Here is a 15688-nt window from a genome sequence, read left to right as displayed (position 1 = left end):
ACCTCGGGTCTCGGGTCTCGACTGGACAGAACCACCTCAGAGGACACTTGTCGGCGGGCAGCTGTGTCTGGAAATGTTGAAAGTAAGAGGTTGTTGTCTGCCGGTTGTTAATTAGGGTTTTCCCAACTTGTTCAGGGCTTCAAAAACGCTTCAATCAAGGGCTAAAAACTCATTGTAGGCAGTACATTAGTAAGTACAGTTTAAACCTATTTTTCTGGCCTACGGTCCATTTGGTTTTGGTTTAGCTGCTGTTTATTTATTTTTATTAAACAGGTCTATCTTTCTCTCTAAGGGCCCTATTTAAATTAAGAAAATGGAAAGACGCTTCTTCAGGGACTAACAAACAGCATCTAACATGTGTTTTTTTCACATATTAAAATGGTCTGAAATCCCATATGAGGACTTTTTTTATTACTTTGTTGTCTCTGGTGTAGATGACTCCAATACGAGGAACTACAAAAGTACCAAAGCTGAAAAGGTCCACAAAGAAAGTTGAAATTTCTAGATATAAGTTGCTCGAAAGAGCCAAACCTTCTGTCTGCTAGCAAGATAGCTAGCTCACCAAATTGGCGGTTCTTGATTGAATTTATTATTATTTTTGAATAATGGCGAGAGGTTAAAACAAGAGGTTTTCTAGAGGGGCTCTGGCGATCGAAAACACTACCGACTTTGTCCACAATCCACACAAAATAAAAGTTCCTTGCAGTTGCTCTAATCTTTTCAAACTGTCTTTTTGAGCAGGTAAAGGATGATAAAGCCAACAACGCTAAGCAAAGGAAGCTTTACTTCCACTCTAAAATGGAAGGTTAAAAAAAAAATTATGCAATTCAGAAGCACCCTGGTTCAGCCAAAGAATGAGGTCAATGAAAAGAGAAAATGTTTGTTTGTCCTTCACATATCTGGAGAACTGCTCCTGTCGAATTTTAGTGAAATTTGGACTCCAATATCAACAACAAACCGGCATTGCACCATAGAAATAAATAATGATAAAATGTTTGGTCAAGCCGTTTCAGACAATTCTGCTGTATTTTACGTTATATTTATATCTTAAAATGTGACAGGAGTATTTGCTCTGTGATTAAACACTGGATTATTTTCAAGTCGCAAAAAAGAAGATAAATAACGCATAAATGGCCAGAATACTGAGTTAAATAAAGGTGTGTGTTTATTATGTAGCAGCATGGGCCCGGTTCTTCATATCCAGATTTTGATGACGAGTTTTGAGTTGGGACTTATTTCATACTTGCAAATCATTTTGCCCAAACCTGCAAAAGTATAAGAGGTTTTAGGAGTGAACTCCATATTTTAAGTATTGTAGTTTTCAAATACAAATGGCTTGGTTTCTTCTATTTATAATGAAAGAAAGTTGATATAAATTGGACTTTAGAAGAGAACATGCAGTTCATTGAGAAACTATTATCATCAATCGTTTAGAGATAACACCTTTATCTACAATTAACACTTAAAATGATGAAGGCGCTTGCAAACGACACGGTAGTCCAAAAGTCCTAAAACACACTTTGGGGCTTGAGTTTTACCTCTTCATTAAGGATTGAATGAATCTGAATTATGACTTATTATTCCGTCACGGGTAAAACTGTACTTGTGTAGAGGACAGCTGCTGGTGCTAACTGTGGAGCAGTCGTTTTGTGGCATGATTTGAATTTAAAGCACCCCACAAGGCATTTCACTACAACATGTATTTGTTCTGTTTTTAGTTGTTAAAGTCAAGGGCGAGTTTGCGTTCAAACAGCAGCTGTTTGCGCTGTAAACTGTTTTTATTTCAGTCACATCTTCAGGGTTTCATGGTTATATGTCGTTGTTTTATCATTTGACCTGTTTCTTGATGTGCTTGAACTGACATGTAATCCTAGTCACATACAGTCTCAGATGGAGATTGGAGCTTTTTTTTCTACTTTCACATCACCTCCGTCTCTTGTAACTCTTATGTGAAATCGCCTAATTGGTAAGTCGTACAGAAGTCTTGATTAAAATGTTTTTTTCTTAGAGTAGTTCTCAGACTGTTTACTGAATAAAACACCACTGGCTTGACAAAGACAGACCTGATTGCAATGCAGGTCAGCAGAACATCCGGCATGTTGGAGTCAAATGAGGTCTGTTTGACCAACAGGCCAAATTATTTTGTACGAGGCTGGTTTTGAAAAGCGTCCTTCTGTTCTGTTGCTTTTTTTTTTAGCTTATGTAATGTCTGCTGTGACATCTGTCGTGGCTTATGTCAAATTTAAGACAAAGCTGAAACCGGCAGACATAAACCGAGAGCTTAGTAAAATTATTGTAAACAATGAAAATTGAAAACAACAATCTCTATTCACTGTTAAAAAAACAAAAACGGATTAATGATTTGACCATGACATTAAAAAGGTCTGTTAGGATACAGTTGTGATGAAAGAGACTATCATTTGGTAATCATAGTGTAGTGGCTACATTTAGATGTAAGAGTTCTTCTAAATGTAGAATTCTAGTTTATTACAACTTAAATTTATTTTATTTAATTTTGACATGTCTGTGGCATTTTCTACAGATATAGACATCACAACTGTAGCAATGTTGGTATGATGTCAATATGCTGACGGATAAAAAAAATTCGACACACAAGCTAAATTAATTAATTAAAAAATACAACCTCTACACCACAGATGAATATAAGAAGCCACACACACACACATACACACACACACACAACACTGCGTAACAGTATTTGCTTCTGAGAAATGCCAAATGAAAGATGAAGTGCAATAAATAATTCATTAAAATGAATGCTTCTTCATTAAATGTCCTTTATAAATCATTTTTATTCCACAGGCCTGGTCAGGTTTGTTTTGACCACGCCTCCGTCTCTTTGCCCCCTCAGACCAGCCACGTAGATCTGAGGTTTGGGCACGCCGCTCGCGGCGTCTCGCTTGCTCTGACAGGCTGCGTCCTTGGGCAGCCAGGTCTGAGTGACGTTTTCCCGCCTCATGTGGCTCATATCCGTCTGCACCGAGTGCGTCAGCTTGGTCCTGAGATCAGCCTGCAATTATGACGTGAAAATAAATACAGACCTCTTTTAACTGAATGCCTTCCCCAAAAAACTTGACAATGATTCATTCCCGCGACAAATAAATCACATGCAGTGACTTCTGGCTCACCAGTTTGATGGCTTTCCTCCGCAGCTCCCACTCGTTCCACTCGTACGACCTGACGACGTTCATCTCCACCGGGTGGACGTCGGTCTGCGTGCCGCTCTCGCACCTGGTGACGGGCTTCACCAGTAAACTCTCTCCTGGCTGAAGCTGCAAAAAAGCCACAACACGGCAACAACTCAGTGTGGATCAAACTCCCAATGAAGCGATGCTGTCAGCCACAGTGTCGTTCTCTAGGCTACCAACGGGTTGAGGAATATAAATAAACAAAGTAAAGCATTTCAAACCCGACATGGAGTGCTTTCAGCTATCTTCACACATACTGTACATCAGACTATGGGACTCTGTACTTTGAGCACACTCAGCATGGGAGAGGCTGCTAACCTCCGAGTAAGGACCGACGCAGGAAAACTGCTGGTGGAGTCTGAGCAGCTGAATGAGTTCAGGGCAGCGCTTGGCTTGCTCTGCGACCTCGGCAATGAAGTCGTCTGGACTGGAGGCAAATTTCAGGGCGGCTTCTTTGGAACTAAAAACGTAGAGCTTCTCCTTGTGTTTCAGGACTCCGATGTGTGGATTACCTGCAACAGAGGTGTCAAATATTCCAAAGTGGGAGGACTTCAAGGCACAGGAGGCCAGATTAAGGATGCTGATTATATAAAATCCCTCCATACGACACACACACACACACACACACACACACACACACACACACACACACACACACACAAATATACATGAGAACAGTACCTGGGAGTAGAAGCCCATCTCTGCTCACGAGCGTGGAGCCACAGACGCCGTTATACTGCAGCGGCAGCTCATTGAAACCGGCTGTTGTTTCAGGCAGGAGCCATTCCTGCGTCTCCATCTCAGCAGGAACGATCCGCTCATCTGCCAGGCAAAATAAAGCAAAACAGGCACATTTAACGGGAAACAGCTCTATTTTTAAATCGTTCAAATAGATTCAGTGCCAGTAAAAGTGCTTGTTTCTGGCTCCGATTGTCTGAAGACATTATGGAAATATATATATATATATATTATTAAATATTATTGTTTTGTGCGTCTAACCATGTCTTGCTTAAGGGGAAGTTTTGTTCTGAGAGAGAGGGGCCCATCCACGTTGTCAAATGACGCTAAATATTCAGCCATGACAATGGAAAATATTTTAGATGACGCCAAACTACACTTTCTGTATTCTTAACACAACAAACTATTTCCCGGCAGTCGTCTCTCTAGCTCACTTGCAGCGACACTTGTAAAAACAAACCTTTTGTGGATGTACCTGTGTCTAAAGCGTTTAAAAAAGCCTTCTTTGTGAAATCCTCAGACAAGTAAATAGTGTTTTTATCAGTGACCTATTTGTGACAGTCTCGTCTGAAAAATTCGTAATAGTCTGAGTTCGGAGCTTGGACCCTTAGGCTGTGATTGCGTAATTTTCCAACACACACACCTCGCCCAACCGTTTTCCGTACCTGAGGACTCCGCCATCCTCTGGTCATCCGTCTTCACCTCTGACGCCTCCAGCAGGCCGTCCAAATACGCCTCAGAAAAGATCTCGGCCTGAGAGGCAACGAAGGGCTGCAGGTTGCGCAAGATGTTGCTCAGGATGTTCAGCAGCTCGGCCTCATCCTGGAGGCCGGACCACAGCTTTGACAGGGACTTGAACAGCGGCTGAAAGAGAATATGAGGAAAATAGTATGAGAAAACTATTCCTGTTCAGACAACATATAATAACAATAGCAAAATAACAGGAGGGACCGAGACACTTACGAAAACCTTTGCAGTCGGTACAGCCGTCCGTGATTGGACGGTTTCTTTCAGCAGCTTCATCTGTGACGACATCTCAGTCTTGAAGGTCTCAACTTGCTTGGCACATAAACGTGCGTCAGACTGGTGGGAAAGGGAAAACCACATCGATATCGTTTACCACACATTTTACTCAGAGACACGAAACAGGAATTCACCTGCCTTGTTGTACACAATAAGCTGCAAACGTGTTCCTCATCATCAAGATTCACGTTATATGAGTAATAGATGTAAGCAGCATTAAAAAAATACAGCATTGCTACAAATGGCAACTCTGCGTTCCCTCACCAGTAACATTTTGAGGAAAACTTCATGCTGCCTGACGTTGTAGAGCGCCTGTCTGAGCAGGGCAGCGGGCACGGCGCGTCCTCCGGGCGGACTGTCGCGGCCCGGCAGCTGCTCCTGCAGAGCCGTGTACTTCCACGCCAAAGTCTGTGATGCGATCAGCTCGTTTTCTACGCTGCTACCGGCGAATGGAAGAGCTTCGTTGAGAACCGCGGGCGCTGTGGAGGGGAACGTAAAAGGAAGTTAGCATAAATACCACATGCAGTGTGTTAATCGTTGTGCAGAAGTCTGAGGATGCTGTTATGAGACACAAAATGAGAAGCTTTGAATAAAAATGACGCCTCTATAGACGGACTTCCAACACAGGAGACAAACTAAATGACGAGGTACGGATCTTTTGCGTTATGCATTTTAGGGGCCGTTCACACCAGACTCGACTCTCAAAAACGCGTCGCTACCAAAACCATTGTCTCCCCTATAGTACGGCGCACCTTTCATGCGCGTTTTTTAAATGCTGCGCTTCTCGTTTTTTTAGCGTTTTTTCGGCGCGCCTAAAAGTTGAAATATTCTCCACTTTTAAGCGCCTTGCGCAGAGTCGCACAGCTCATCAATGTCCGTGTGTCTCACCCGTTTTTGCCTGCCGCGATTTTGCCGAGGCGTTTTAGAGGCAACTGTACTTTTAAGTCGCGTCTGGTGTGAACGGCCCTTAGTAGTGTATATATGTTAGTAAGTTCTGTTGAGTGTTTTGAAACTTTAAATATCTGTGCCCAGAGGTATTCTATGTCCCGTCCATCATCTGAACCCACTTGGGAAAGTATTCTATGTATGTTCTGCTGCAGACTTAATTGGTCTGATACATACATCTGTGTCATTGTGGCAACTTCGTGATTCCTCTAATGGAGCTCTACGCTGAATGCTGCTGACCTTGCCACCATTCCACCTGCTCAGCTAGCAGGAGTAAGACATTCCTCCCTGAACCAGCCCGCCCACTTTACTCAGAAGGTGTTATTTACATTGTCTGTAGCGTGACATGTTTGTTTTTCTGTCGGTAGCCTGCTGTACCGTACTTAGACCACGGAGATCGGTCTCCTCGCCGGCTCTGTTGAAGAGTCGGATCCCTGTGACGATCATGGTGAGCTCCTTGAGCTGCTGCTCCTTGTCCCTCTTCAGGAGCACCATGAAGGCTCCCAGTTCAGTCTGAGGGAAGACACTCTGCAGGGCGGCTGGGACGAGACGAGTTTGTGCTTAGTCGTTAACTCCACAAGACCTTTATGTCAGTCGCTGCATCCTCATACGTCTGAAGTTGGCAAGTGCTCAACATTTTAACATCAAACCCCCCATAATTGTCGACAAAGCAACGTATGATTTCAAAGCTGAGAGGAAACTTGTGCTGTCTGACGTTATTAAAATGCGTGGCACTGCCCTTTATACTGTACTATAACTGACTATTGATGCCCAGACACTGAAAGAACAAATTAAAGTAAAACCTGCGGCCTCTTGCACAGCGTCGTGATCCGCCGGTGAGCCCATGCCGGAGCGCAGCTGGATGTATGTGACAATTCTACGGTACAAAGCGTCCAATTCCTCCCGCGTTTTCGCTCTGCTGTCGGTGATCTCCCTGCACGCGGCGCTCAGACTCGACTCCAGCGCCCGGTGGACTTCCTCGAGGAACTCACCTGCACAAACACAGGGACCCGCCTATAAGATATGCATATTACAAACGAATGGGAATTTAGATTTTTTCTTCAAATTTATTCTAAAGCTAACAGCCAATCAGGGAAAAAAGAAGCTAGTTAGCTTGTTGTGACCCAATGAGGGCATATGGTATTTTTTCAGCATTGCCCACCCTGCTTATATACAAAAGAAACAATAATCCTATCTAGGAGTGGACATACGTAATGCAGGAGAAAATGAATCAACACAAAGTATTTTGATAATCAATAATTTTGTTGTCATCTATCAAGGTCAATTTTAGAGAAGTGTCTGATTTTAGTTTCTACAATGTGAAGTTTTTCCGTTTTGAAATCTACAGATGTCACTTTGAGCTCTGGGAGTTTGTGTTTGGCATTTCAGACTATACAAATTGTTGAATAAAACAAACATAAGATGTACAGATTAATTGATAATCATCATCAATAATGAAGATAATTCTGAGCTGTCACCTTCAAAGTGGTCAAGCTATGAATCAAAAACTACATTCATAATGACAATTCATCTGATCCACTTACGACGGGAGGTGTAACTCAAATCAAAACACACTTGCATCTTGATGGTGTCGAGGGACGGGCTGCACTGTTCCATTAGTTTATCCAGACACAGCTGAAAGAAACAGATGAAGATCAGGATAAAACAGGTGAGCTCTTGCAGGTCAGTACTCTCTCTGTGTGTGTGTTGGACACACACAGAATTGGACACAACATGTACAAATGTATTGTTATAAGTTAACTGAATAGATTTCTTTATCATAAAAAGAAGCTTAATTAAATTTTAAAAATGATATTTTATTTGTAGTTTCTTCTAAAAAGCATTCTGTTGCTTGACCTCAGTTTTCTAAACTACACATGCAGCGTAACAGAGCACAGTATAAAGGTACATAACTTTAACATAATAATATGAGTGGTAACTTATAGATCATATTTCAGTCTAAGGACATCCAAATTAATGTCAACATAGTTCTGAATGTAAAAGACAGGACCATGGAAATATAATTTAAATAAATAATAATTATATAAAATGTAATGTAATTCCAGGGGAACTGAACTGGGGTCTGTGGTTAATGTAAATAAATAAATCTCACCTCTTCGAGTTTCTGCACGTCTTGTTTCGTCAGTGTTCGGTCAACATTGAACCCATTTCTTGGGTCCAGCACCACAGCTTTCACCTGAGAATATACACTTAGTAATGAATTATATAATATAATAACATATTATTACAATCATAATATATTATTATAATATAATGGTAGAATAATTTAATTAGAATACATTATAATTAAATACATATATCATATATTTCACCCATCTGGCTGGGTTTCACGAGGGGGCAGCGGAACGTTTACGTCATCACATAGCTACGTTATTAAACTGTTACGTATTTACGCACCATGAACGCCACCAACGTGTCCGACACCATGTGACCTCTCACGGCGCTCTCCTGCACGATTTCGCGAATAATGTTTTTAATCACGCTCTCCGCGTGAGCTCTGGCCATTTCCGCCGACATTTAAGTAATTTATCTCGGCTAAAAAGGTTTAAAGGTGATAAGGAGCAAGCCACGCGAGCTGCGTCCGCAAACAGCCTGTGTTGATGATCCGGTTGTCAGAGTAACGATGCGCGCGCATTCCCGAGGGGGCGTAGTCGTTCGCCGTCATAAAAAGAAACAGGGACACGTTTGGAGAGTTTGAAACTGTGAAAAAGTGCATTATGAAGTTCTAACGGTCAGACAGTTAGACTTCAGAGGACAAACACACATTTCTAATTTAATTTTGACCAAACATGTGGTTAATATAGTGCCATATACAAGACCATATAGGTTGAGGAACAATTCAATTCAGTTTATTTTATATAGCCCAACATCACAAATCCAAGTTTGCCTCGGAGGGCTTTACAATCTGTACACATGACATCCCTATCCCGGGACCTCACATCAGATCAGGAAAAACTCCCCCAATAAAGATAGTAAAAACCCTTTCACAGGGAAAAAAGGGAAAGAAACCTGAGGGAGACCAACAGAGGAGGATCCCTTTCCCCGAATGGACAGAAGCAATAGATGTCATGTGGCCAGAATGAATAACGTAACGGAGGTACAGCACATTCAATGAATGTAACAGAAATTATTCATATAATGAGTAGTAGGCATGGTCCATGATCCAGATAGCCACAATCCATTAAGCAGAAGGAGGTAGAGAGGAGGGGCATCCCAGGGGCAGTGGGAGGAGAAAGCAGGGCCATGCCAGCTGGCAGGCCTGCTTCCAGGCCTGTTCCATCAGCAGGGCCATGGCAGTAGGCAGGACCGGTTCCAGGCCAGTTGCATCAGCAGGGCCATGGTTGCGTCAGCAGGGCCATGGTTGCACCAGCAGGGCCAGGGGGGGGGGAACCGGGGTCCTCCCCCTGGTTCCAGGCAGCCACAAATCCATGGAAAAAGAAAGTAGAGTTAGTAATATGCATTGAAGAGACAATCATGGTTGGGCTTAAAGAAGCTGTATATTTAACATGTTGAGCATTAATATAGCAGCAAACAACAATTGTCTAAGTTTCTGTCGCTGTTTCAAAAGGAATGTGAATTATTATCATAATACGATTTAAATAATGACCAGCAGTAATAAGTAATGTTGAAACATTTGTCAGTATGATTATGCATTTCAGACATTCTTGGCCCTTTTTTTTTTTTTTTTACTTTATTGGAATCCTTTCGCAAAAAAAGGAAAAAGAAATGGTGACAAAATGCAGTAAATATGCCCAAAGTGTAACAATGATGGCAAGATGGCGCCGTGCCAGCGGCTGCCTGTCGCAGTCCACCACCTACTGCAGGGTCAGCAGAGCACTTTCTCCAAGAGATTCCTCACGCTCCGCTGCAATAAGGACCGCTACAGGAGAACATTCCTGCCTACGGCAATACGGCTTTATAACAAATCACCGCTTGCCGGATCCTCTGTGAATTAAACACTGTACATGTTTATAATTATCTACACTTAACATATTACATACATTATTTGCACTCTCCTATTGTTTTGTTATTAACACCTTAATATGCACATACATACTTGCACTTCTATTGTTTAAGTTTATTTAATTCCTAAATTAATACTGTTATTCTTTCTTTCATCCAGCCATTTTATAGTTGTTATTTTTAATCTTTATTCTATTAGTATTATTATTGCAGATATCTTTCATCCCTGTTGTTTTTATATCTCATCTTATTTTCTGTGTAAATGGCTGCTACGTGACACAAAATTTCCCCTTGGGGATTAATAAAAACTATATATTCATTCATTCATGAAGTGTTACAAAATTATTTTACCTTGCTGGCAATACAGAAGAAAAATGGAATTATTCTCATTTACACACAGCGACTTATTGAATGTAAATCATGTCATAAATAACTCAAACACCAAAAGGCCGAAGATTAAAAAGCATTTGAACTAAACAAGAAGAACTGTGTGTATTAACCACAACACGTACGACAAACACTGAACGCAAAAGTAGTGATGGTTAAAATATTTATTATAAAAACAGACATGACATAAATAATCATGGTTTGGGTGAAACACTGCCAGACTCAGTCCAGGCTGTTACAGTATATATGTTTAGGGGGAGGAGCCAGTGAACAAGGCGCACTGGGCAGCTCAGTATCGTGCACTGGTAGAAGTAGAGATCCCAGTCACATGTCACGCTGGTTTCCACTCAAGAGCTGAACTCAAGGTCACATGACAAACCCCACATCTTAGAGAGGCAGTTTAAAAAATAAAAAAGCCAAAAAATGAAAAACATGCAAACAAAAAAAGTGCCCCTAACAAAGAATATGCAACACAATAACTGCATGCAAAACACAAATGAGATCAAGTATAAATATACAAGGTTGGCAAAGTGGGTTTTCAGAATCACTAGTATTGAGATGAAGGCAGCAGTTTTGGCACCTTTGGAACGCCTTTCAAACAATAAATCAACACTACTGTGCAAGTGTTATAAAAAAAATACATACAGCCACTGTTCTCAGATCAGAAGATCATTTAGAAACAATTAGTGGCAAATCACTGCACTCAAATAGAAAATTTTAAAGAAACACGTTACCTGCAACAGTAGAGTGTATCTGCTTATTCAACAGACTGAAAATCAAGAGGCGGGACCAAACCAATACTGAACTCCACATCTTCCTCCATGGACTGGTTCTTCTTCATCACCAGCTGTATGCCAACCGTCACAAAACCAAACGTTTACCCAAGTGGAGGATCGACATGTGGGGGAAATAACCAGTAGCGACACATGACTCAGCGCTTTTTGAGGACACAAAACTTCTTAGCCCAAGAATACACATTACTGCAGCAGCAGGAAACATTCATGTCGGATTATATGTTTGCTTTGGGATATTTTGAGTGTTAGGGCCACTGATAGGAAAAGTTATAGTTCTATACATAAGATTTTGGGAATGAAAAAAAGGGTTTGCAAAAAGATGAACATTTAAAAAAAAGTTATTCAACAAAATGGAAATGAAAACTTTGACAAAAGCCTGAATTTTACACAAAAAAAAACAATATTTTTTTGAAAAACAAATTGTATAACAAAAAATAAGGGGAAAAATTGTAATATTGAAAGTAAAAATATTGTTGTATTTGAGAAAAATAATTGATTAATTAAACTATTTGTATTAATATTTTTCCTAACAGTGGCACTAAAAATCCATCAAAATTATTATTTAATGCCGCTATAATAATAATTAAAAAGAAAATCATGGTTGTGAACACTACACAGATCCAAACTGAATGCAACCGTCACCACGTCTATCACATAAATATAAAATGTACTTTAAATTGTATAAATAAGTCAGAATTTGATATTAGAATATATAATTTGTAGTCTTACTTTATGTGCTTATTCCGGATATTAAGTCGACGTCGATTAAAGGCCAGCTTCACTTCTAGTCCCATAAACAACAAACATTAACGTACTGCGCTTAAATTCGAGACAGAAATAATTTCCCAAAATGGAAAACTTAAGACACATTTAAAAAAAAGTTCTGAAGGATAACAACATGGACCGACAGGAATTTCACAGACATAAACACCAACTTCCTCCGTGCCGTGTCGGTGAAACCGACTCCACAGAAAACGCAACACATAAATAGACAAATTTATAAAAAGGGCTTTTAAAGGCTCACACCAATCCATGGCACTGTAGTATACATGTCTATATTGCACTTGTGGACACACAGTTAAGCGGTACGTTACACGGAGGCCCGCTCAGAAGCACTTCCTGAAGACTATCTCCGGCCCGTGCTCCTCGTATTCTTCCCGACTGATCCAAGTAGCACCGAAGGTGGGCAGGTTTGCCAGCACCGCTCCTCCGCGCCACACCGAGAAGTCTCGGTCCTTCGGGCTGGTGACGCGAACGCTCTCCCCCATGTCGGCGGGAACCAGGCCTCTGATTTCAGCCTGGAGCCGCTCGGGCAGGCCCGGCAGCAGAGTGTTCCCGCCTTCAGCAAGAGATGTATACATTTTTTTAATAAAAAGGTAGTTTCCAGTCAATAAACGTGAACTGGAAAGATGCGTTTTTGATTTACTGGCACAGCTGGAGCTCAACAAGAAACAACGGTTACCTGACAGTACAATATTTCCCAGGAAGCAGCGCCGCAGGTCGATGTCCGAGCTGAGGACGGACTTGAAGACGCTCTCGTGCATCCCGTAATGGTCCCGTCCAATCAGCTCGGGTTTAAAGAGAATCTCAGGGGCCCTGCATGAAGGAGGAAGTGGTAGATCCATTTGAGTAGGCGGGTATCAGAGAACGCTGCCCTGACTGAGAAGTCTGTTCTCAATTGTAAAAAGGGCTCCTCCCATTGGTTGGATTCCTGGCAGGTGAGTTACCTGAACCTCTCCGTGCCGAGTGTGACAATCTGTCCGTCCGGCATGTTGTAATGCATCTCTCTGCAGAACGCGCCACCCCGCCTCAGCTCGGCTTCATAGGCGACGGCCACACAGCAGCAGCTCTCCTTCATCTCCCTCACTATCTCCAGCTCTGCCGTTGTGCGCATGCTCACCCCTTGTTCCTGCAGAAGCTTTGAAGCACAGGAACACCAGAAACAACTGCTGCAGGTTAACTTGCACCACACATTGTGTTGCTTTGTAATGTGGACACCCACACACACTTTTCACTTAAAATGTTTCTCTCCCAAAAATAAATTAAAAAAAGTATCTCGTCTGGAATGCAATACAAATATTAGTTAACAAAATGTTAGGTTCACCCGTTCGATGAGTCATCCATCGACATCTCTGCCCATAAATTGTATAACAAAACAAAATGCGAGCGAATACCTTTTTCAGATGCATTGTAACGTCCGCACCAGCCAGAGGGAAGCGCTGCACGGCATGAGGTAGACAGTATCCGTCAAACACAGGCACGCTGTGGCTCACGCCGTCTCCGGAGTCAAACACCACACCTTCAACCAAATACATGAAAAGAAATCCTCACATTTTCTTTCTGATCCAAAATGAAAAAGGGTAACCTTTTGAACACTGTAGGGGTCTGTACCTCTTTTTCCCTGTGTACAAGTAGTCGTATGAACCTCAAATGAGTTCTAATAGTTGTGTCATTTTATATCTTTTTTTTCGGAATTTATTTGTGAAATTGTTTATATTTTCAATTACTTACTTTATGGCAAAACATTGTCTGAATGGGGCATGCTGCGACTTTAAAGTACCGTCAGCTTCCGCACTTGCTCTATGACATGGTTTTAGAAATGTCGGCCGACCAGGAAGGCTTCAGGAGTTAGAAACGTGAGAAGAAAAAAGCTCCGGCTGTTTTGTGTTTTCAGCTATTAATATGAATCTCTGTTAGACTCTCACAAGCCCGTACGGTTACAGAGATGCGTTTGTTAGTGAAATCCAACGTTGTAAGGGGTACTTATTAAGGATTTTGTGAAACCCTACGGTCCGCCGTAGAAGTTGACGGAGTCAATGAAGATTACGTAAGTACATAAACTTAGCGATTACTTTAATTATTTCTTAAACCAGATGCCTCTTCTCAGAAGGGTTGTGGTATTGTAGCAATTTAAATTAAGTTAAACAACGATGTGGTTCCGGAGATAATTAAGGAAACGTTAACAGGTTTTTTTTGTCCCGATAATGGGCGCGGGATGTTTCTTGCGCATGGTGTCCATTAAAAACAGCAGTTTAAACATGCCAAGAGGAGACAGATGCAAGTCCGAGACATTATTAAAGTAATTTTAAGTCCTTATGATGAAATAACTCATTACTAATGATGGATGCAAGCAAAGCCAACATAATGCACAAGAGAAATGCACAAATAGACTTGTCATTAGCCAAACTACCCGTCGATCTCCCTGCAGCGTAGAGTGCCAGTACCGCCTGCATGGCCACATAGGTGAAGGGGACGTTGAAACACTCAAACATGATCTCCACCATGCGCTGGCGGTTCTCCAAGGGGTTCATGGCCGCCTCGGTCAGCAGGACGGGGTGATCGTCTGGATCCACACACAGCTGCTGGAATGTGTGATGCCAAATCTTAAAAAAATAAATAAAAAAAAAACGTCAAGTCAGTCAAGGTAACAAAACCCCATTCCGTCGGGGTCCTCCGGATATAAAAAAGGCAGGGATTGTGAGATAATAGCGGCCGAGGGACAAATTAGCAAGCAGCTGCATCCTCAGGCGTGAAAGGAAGGAAACTTCACTCTGTGCTGCCGAGTGAAACCAGTGAATGCAGCGCCAGCATTTCTACATTTTAGTAATATTTAAAAAGCAGGAACAGCCTTTAAAGAGGGAACGATCATACTGTACATTATGTTATATAGGCCTAGCACGATATTTACGTTAACGACTTATTGTACGATATATGGACATGACCGCGTCAATTTTTATGTTAAAGCTTTATCGTAGGATATATGGACATGACCATATATCATTTTGTCTCAATATTGCCCATTGTGTTGACGTCCATGTTTGTTTACATAAGAATGTTACCAACAGCCGACCTATCATCATAAAGACATTTTTGTTAACAGAGCCTGAGAGTCCATTTTATTTATCGTTTTAGTTGTGTCATTTATTCCAAATTGAATTTGTTCCATTTATTAAGAATCCACGGAATCAGGCACATGGATTCCTTCCCACTTTACTTTTTCCATTTCATCCCAGTTACGAATGATGCCATTCTTAATGGGATGCTTCAAAGCCAAGACCCCTCTCATGTGTTGGGCCTCGTGTCCGATGTAGATCTCCCTTTCAAGGTTACTGTTCATCATTTCCTGCAAAAAATTAAAATAAAAAAATAAATAAAAGAGGGAACTTCTGATGAGAAAAGGGCTGGCTAGAGGCAAAGCCCCGTCACTGTTAAAATGCATTCTTTTATAGAGAATAAGAAATACTTGTAAATGTCCTCACCTCATATTTGGGCATTCCAATAATTGTTGGGAATATAAGGTTTGGGAGGTCTTGATCTGCAAATCCTGCTTTCATCAAACCAGACCCCGTATCCAGTACTATGGGGGTCTTGAAATCCGTCATCTGCTAATCACATTAAGAAAAATAAAGACTGGAAGCAGACAGCACACCTGGCTCCGTCTTGAATGGGAAATTCTGTCGAAGTCAACATGCATCTCATTTGCTTAACTCTAAAACGACAAACTGTCTTAAGACAGGGGTGCACACTGGAAATAACTTCCCATTTTCATTTTTGACGACAGTTATCGCAGTGAGATTGTGAGGTTTGGTACCAAGATGACTAACTGGC

General features: G+C 41.5%; 2 protein-coding genes across 2 annotated transcripts; both read right to left on the bottom strand.

The window, feature by feature from the left end:
• Positions 1-2812: 2812 nt before the first annotated feature.
• Positions 2813-8441, bottom strand: cfap206 (cilia and flagella associated protein 206; the record flags this gene model as incomplete). The annotated part of the gene is made up of 12 exons (XM_079215706.1): positions 2813-3031; positions 3150-3293; positions 3528-3721; positions 3891-4031; positions 4613-4811; positions 4911-5030; positions 5235-5449; positions 6299-6454; positions 6719-6907; positions 7460-7550; positions 8029-8112; positions 8334-8441. The coding sequence occupies 12 exons, from the start codon at positions 8439-8441 to the stop codon at positions 2813-2815; spliced, it is 1860 nt and encodes a 619-aa protein (XP_079071832.1).
• Positions 8442-12186: 3745 nt separating this feature from the next.
• LOC306733606 (actin-1) lies at positions 12187-15462 on the bottom strand (the record flags this gene model as incomplete). Its single annotated transcript, XM_079214876.1, has 7 exons — positions 12187-12419; positions 12543-12676; positions 12808-12998; positions 13255-13379; positions 14271-14463; positions 15075-15203; positions 15340-15462. The coding sequence occupies 7 exons, from the start codon at positions 15460-15462 to the stop codon at positions 12187-12189; spliced, it is 1128 nt and encodes a 375-aa protein (XP_079071002.1).
• Positions 15463-15688: the final 226 nt, after the last annotated feature.

This window comes from Taurulus bubalis (genome assembly GCF_910589615.1).
Source record: "Taurulus bubalis genome assembly, chromosome: 3".
Classification (NCBI taxonomy): Eukaryota; Metazoa; Chordata; class Actinopteri; order Perciformes; family Cottidae; genus Taurulus; species Taurulus bubalis.
This window is presented reverse-complemented; position numbering and strand designations above follow the sequence as displayed.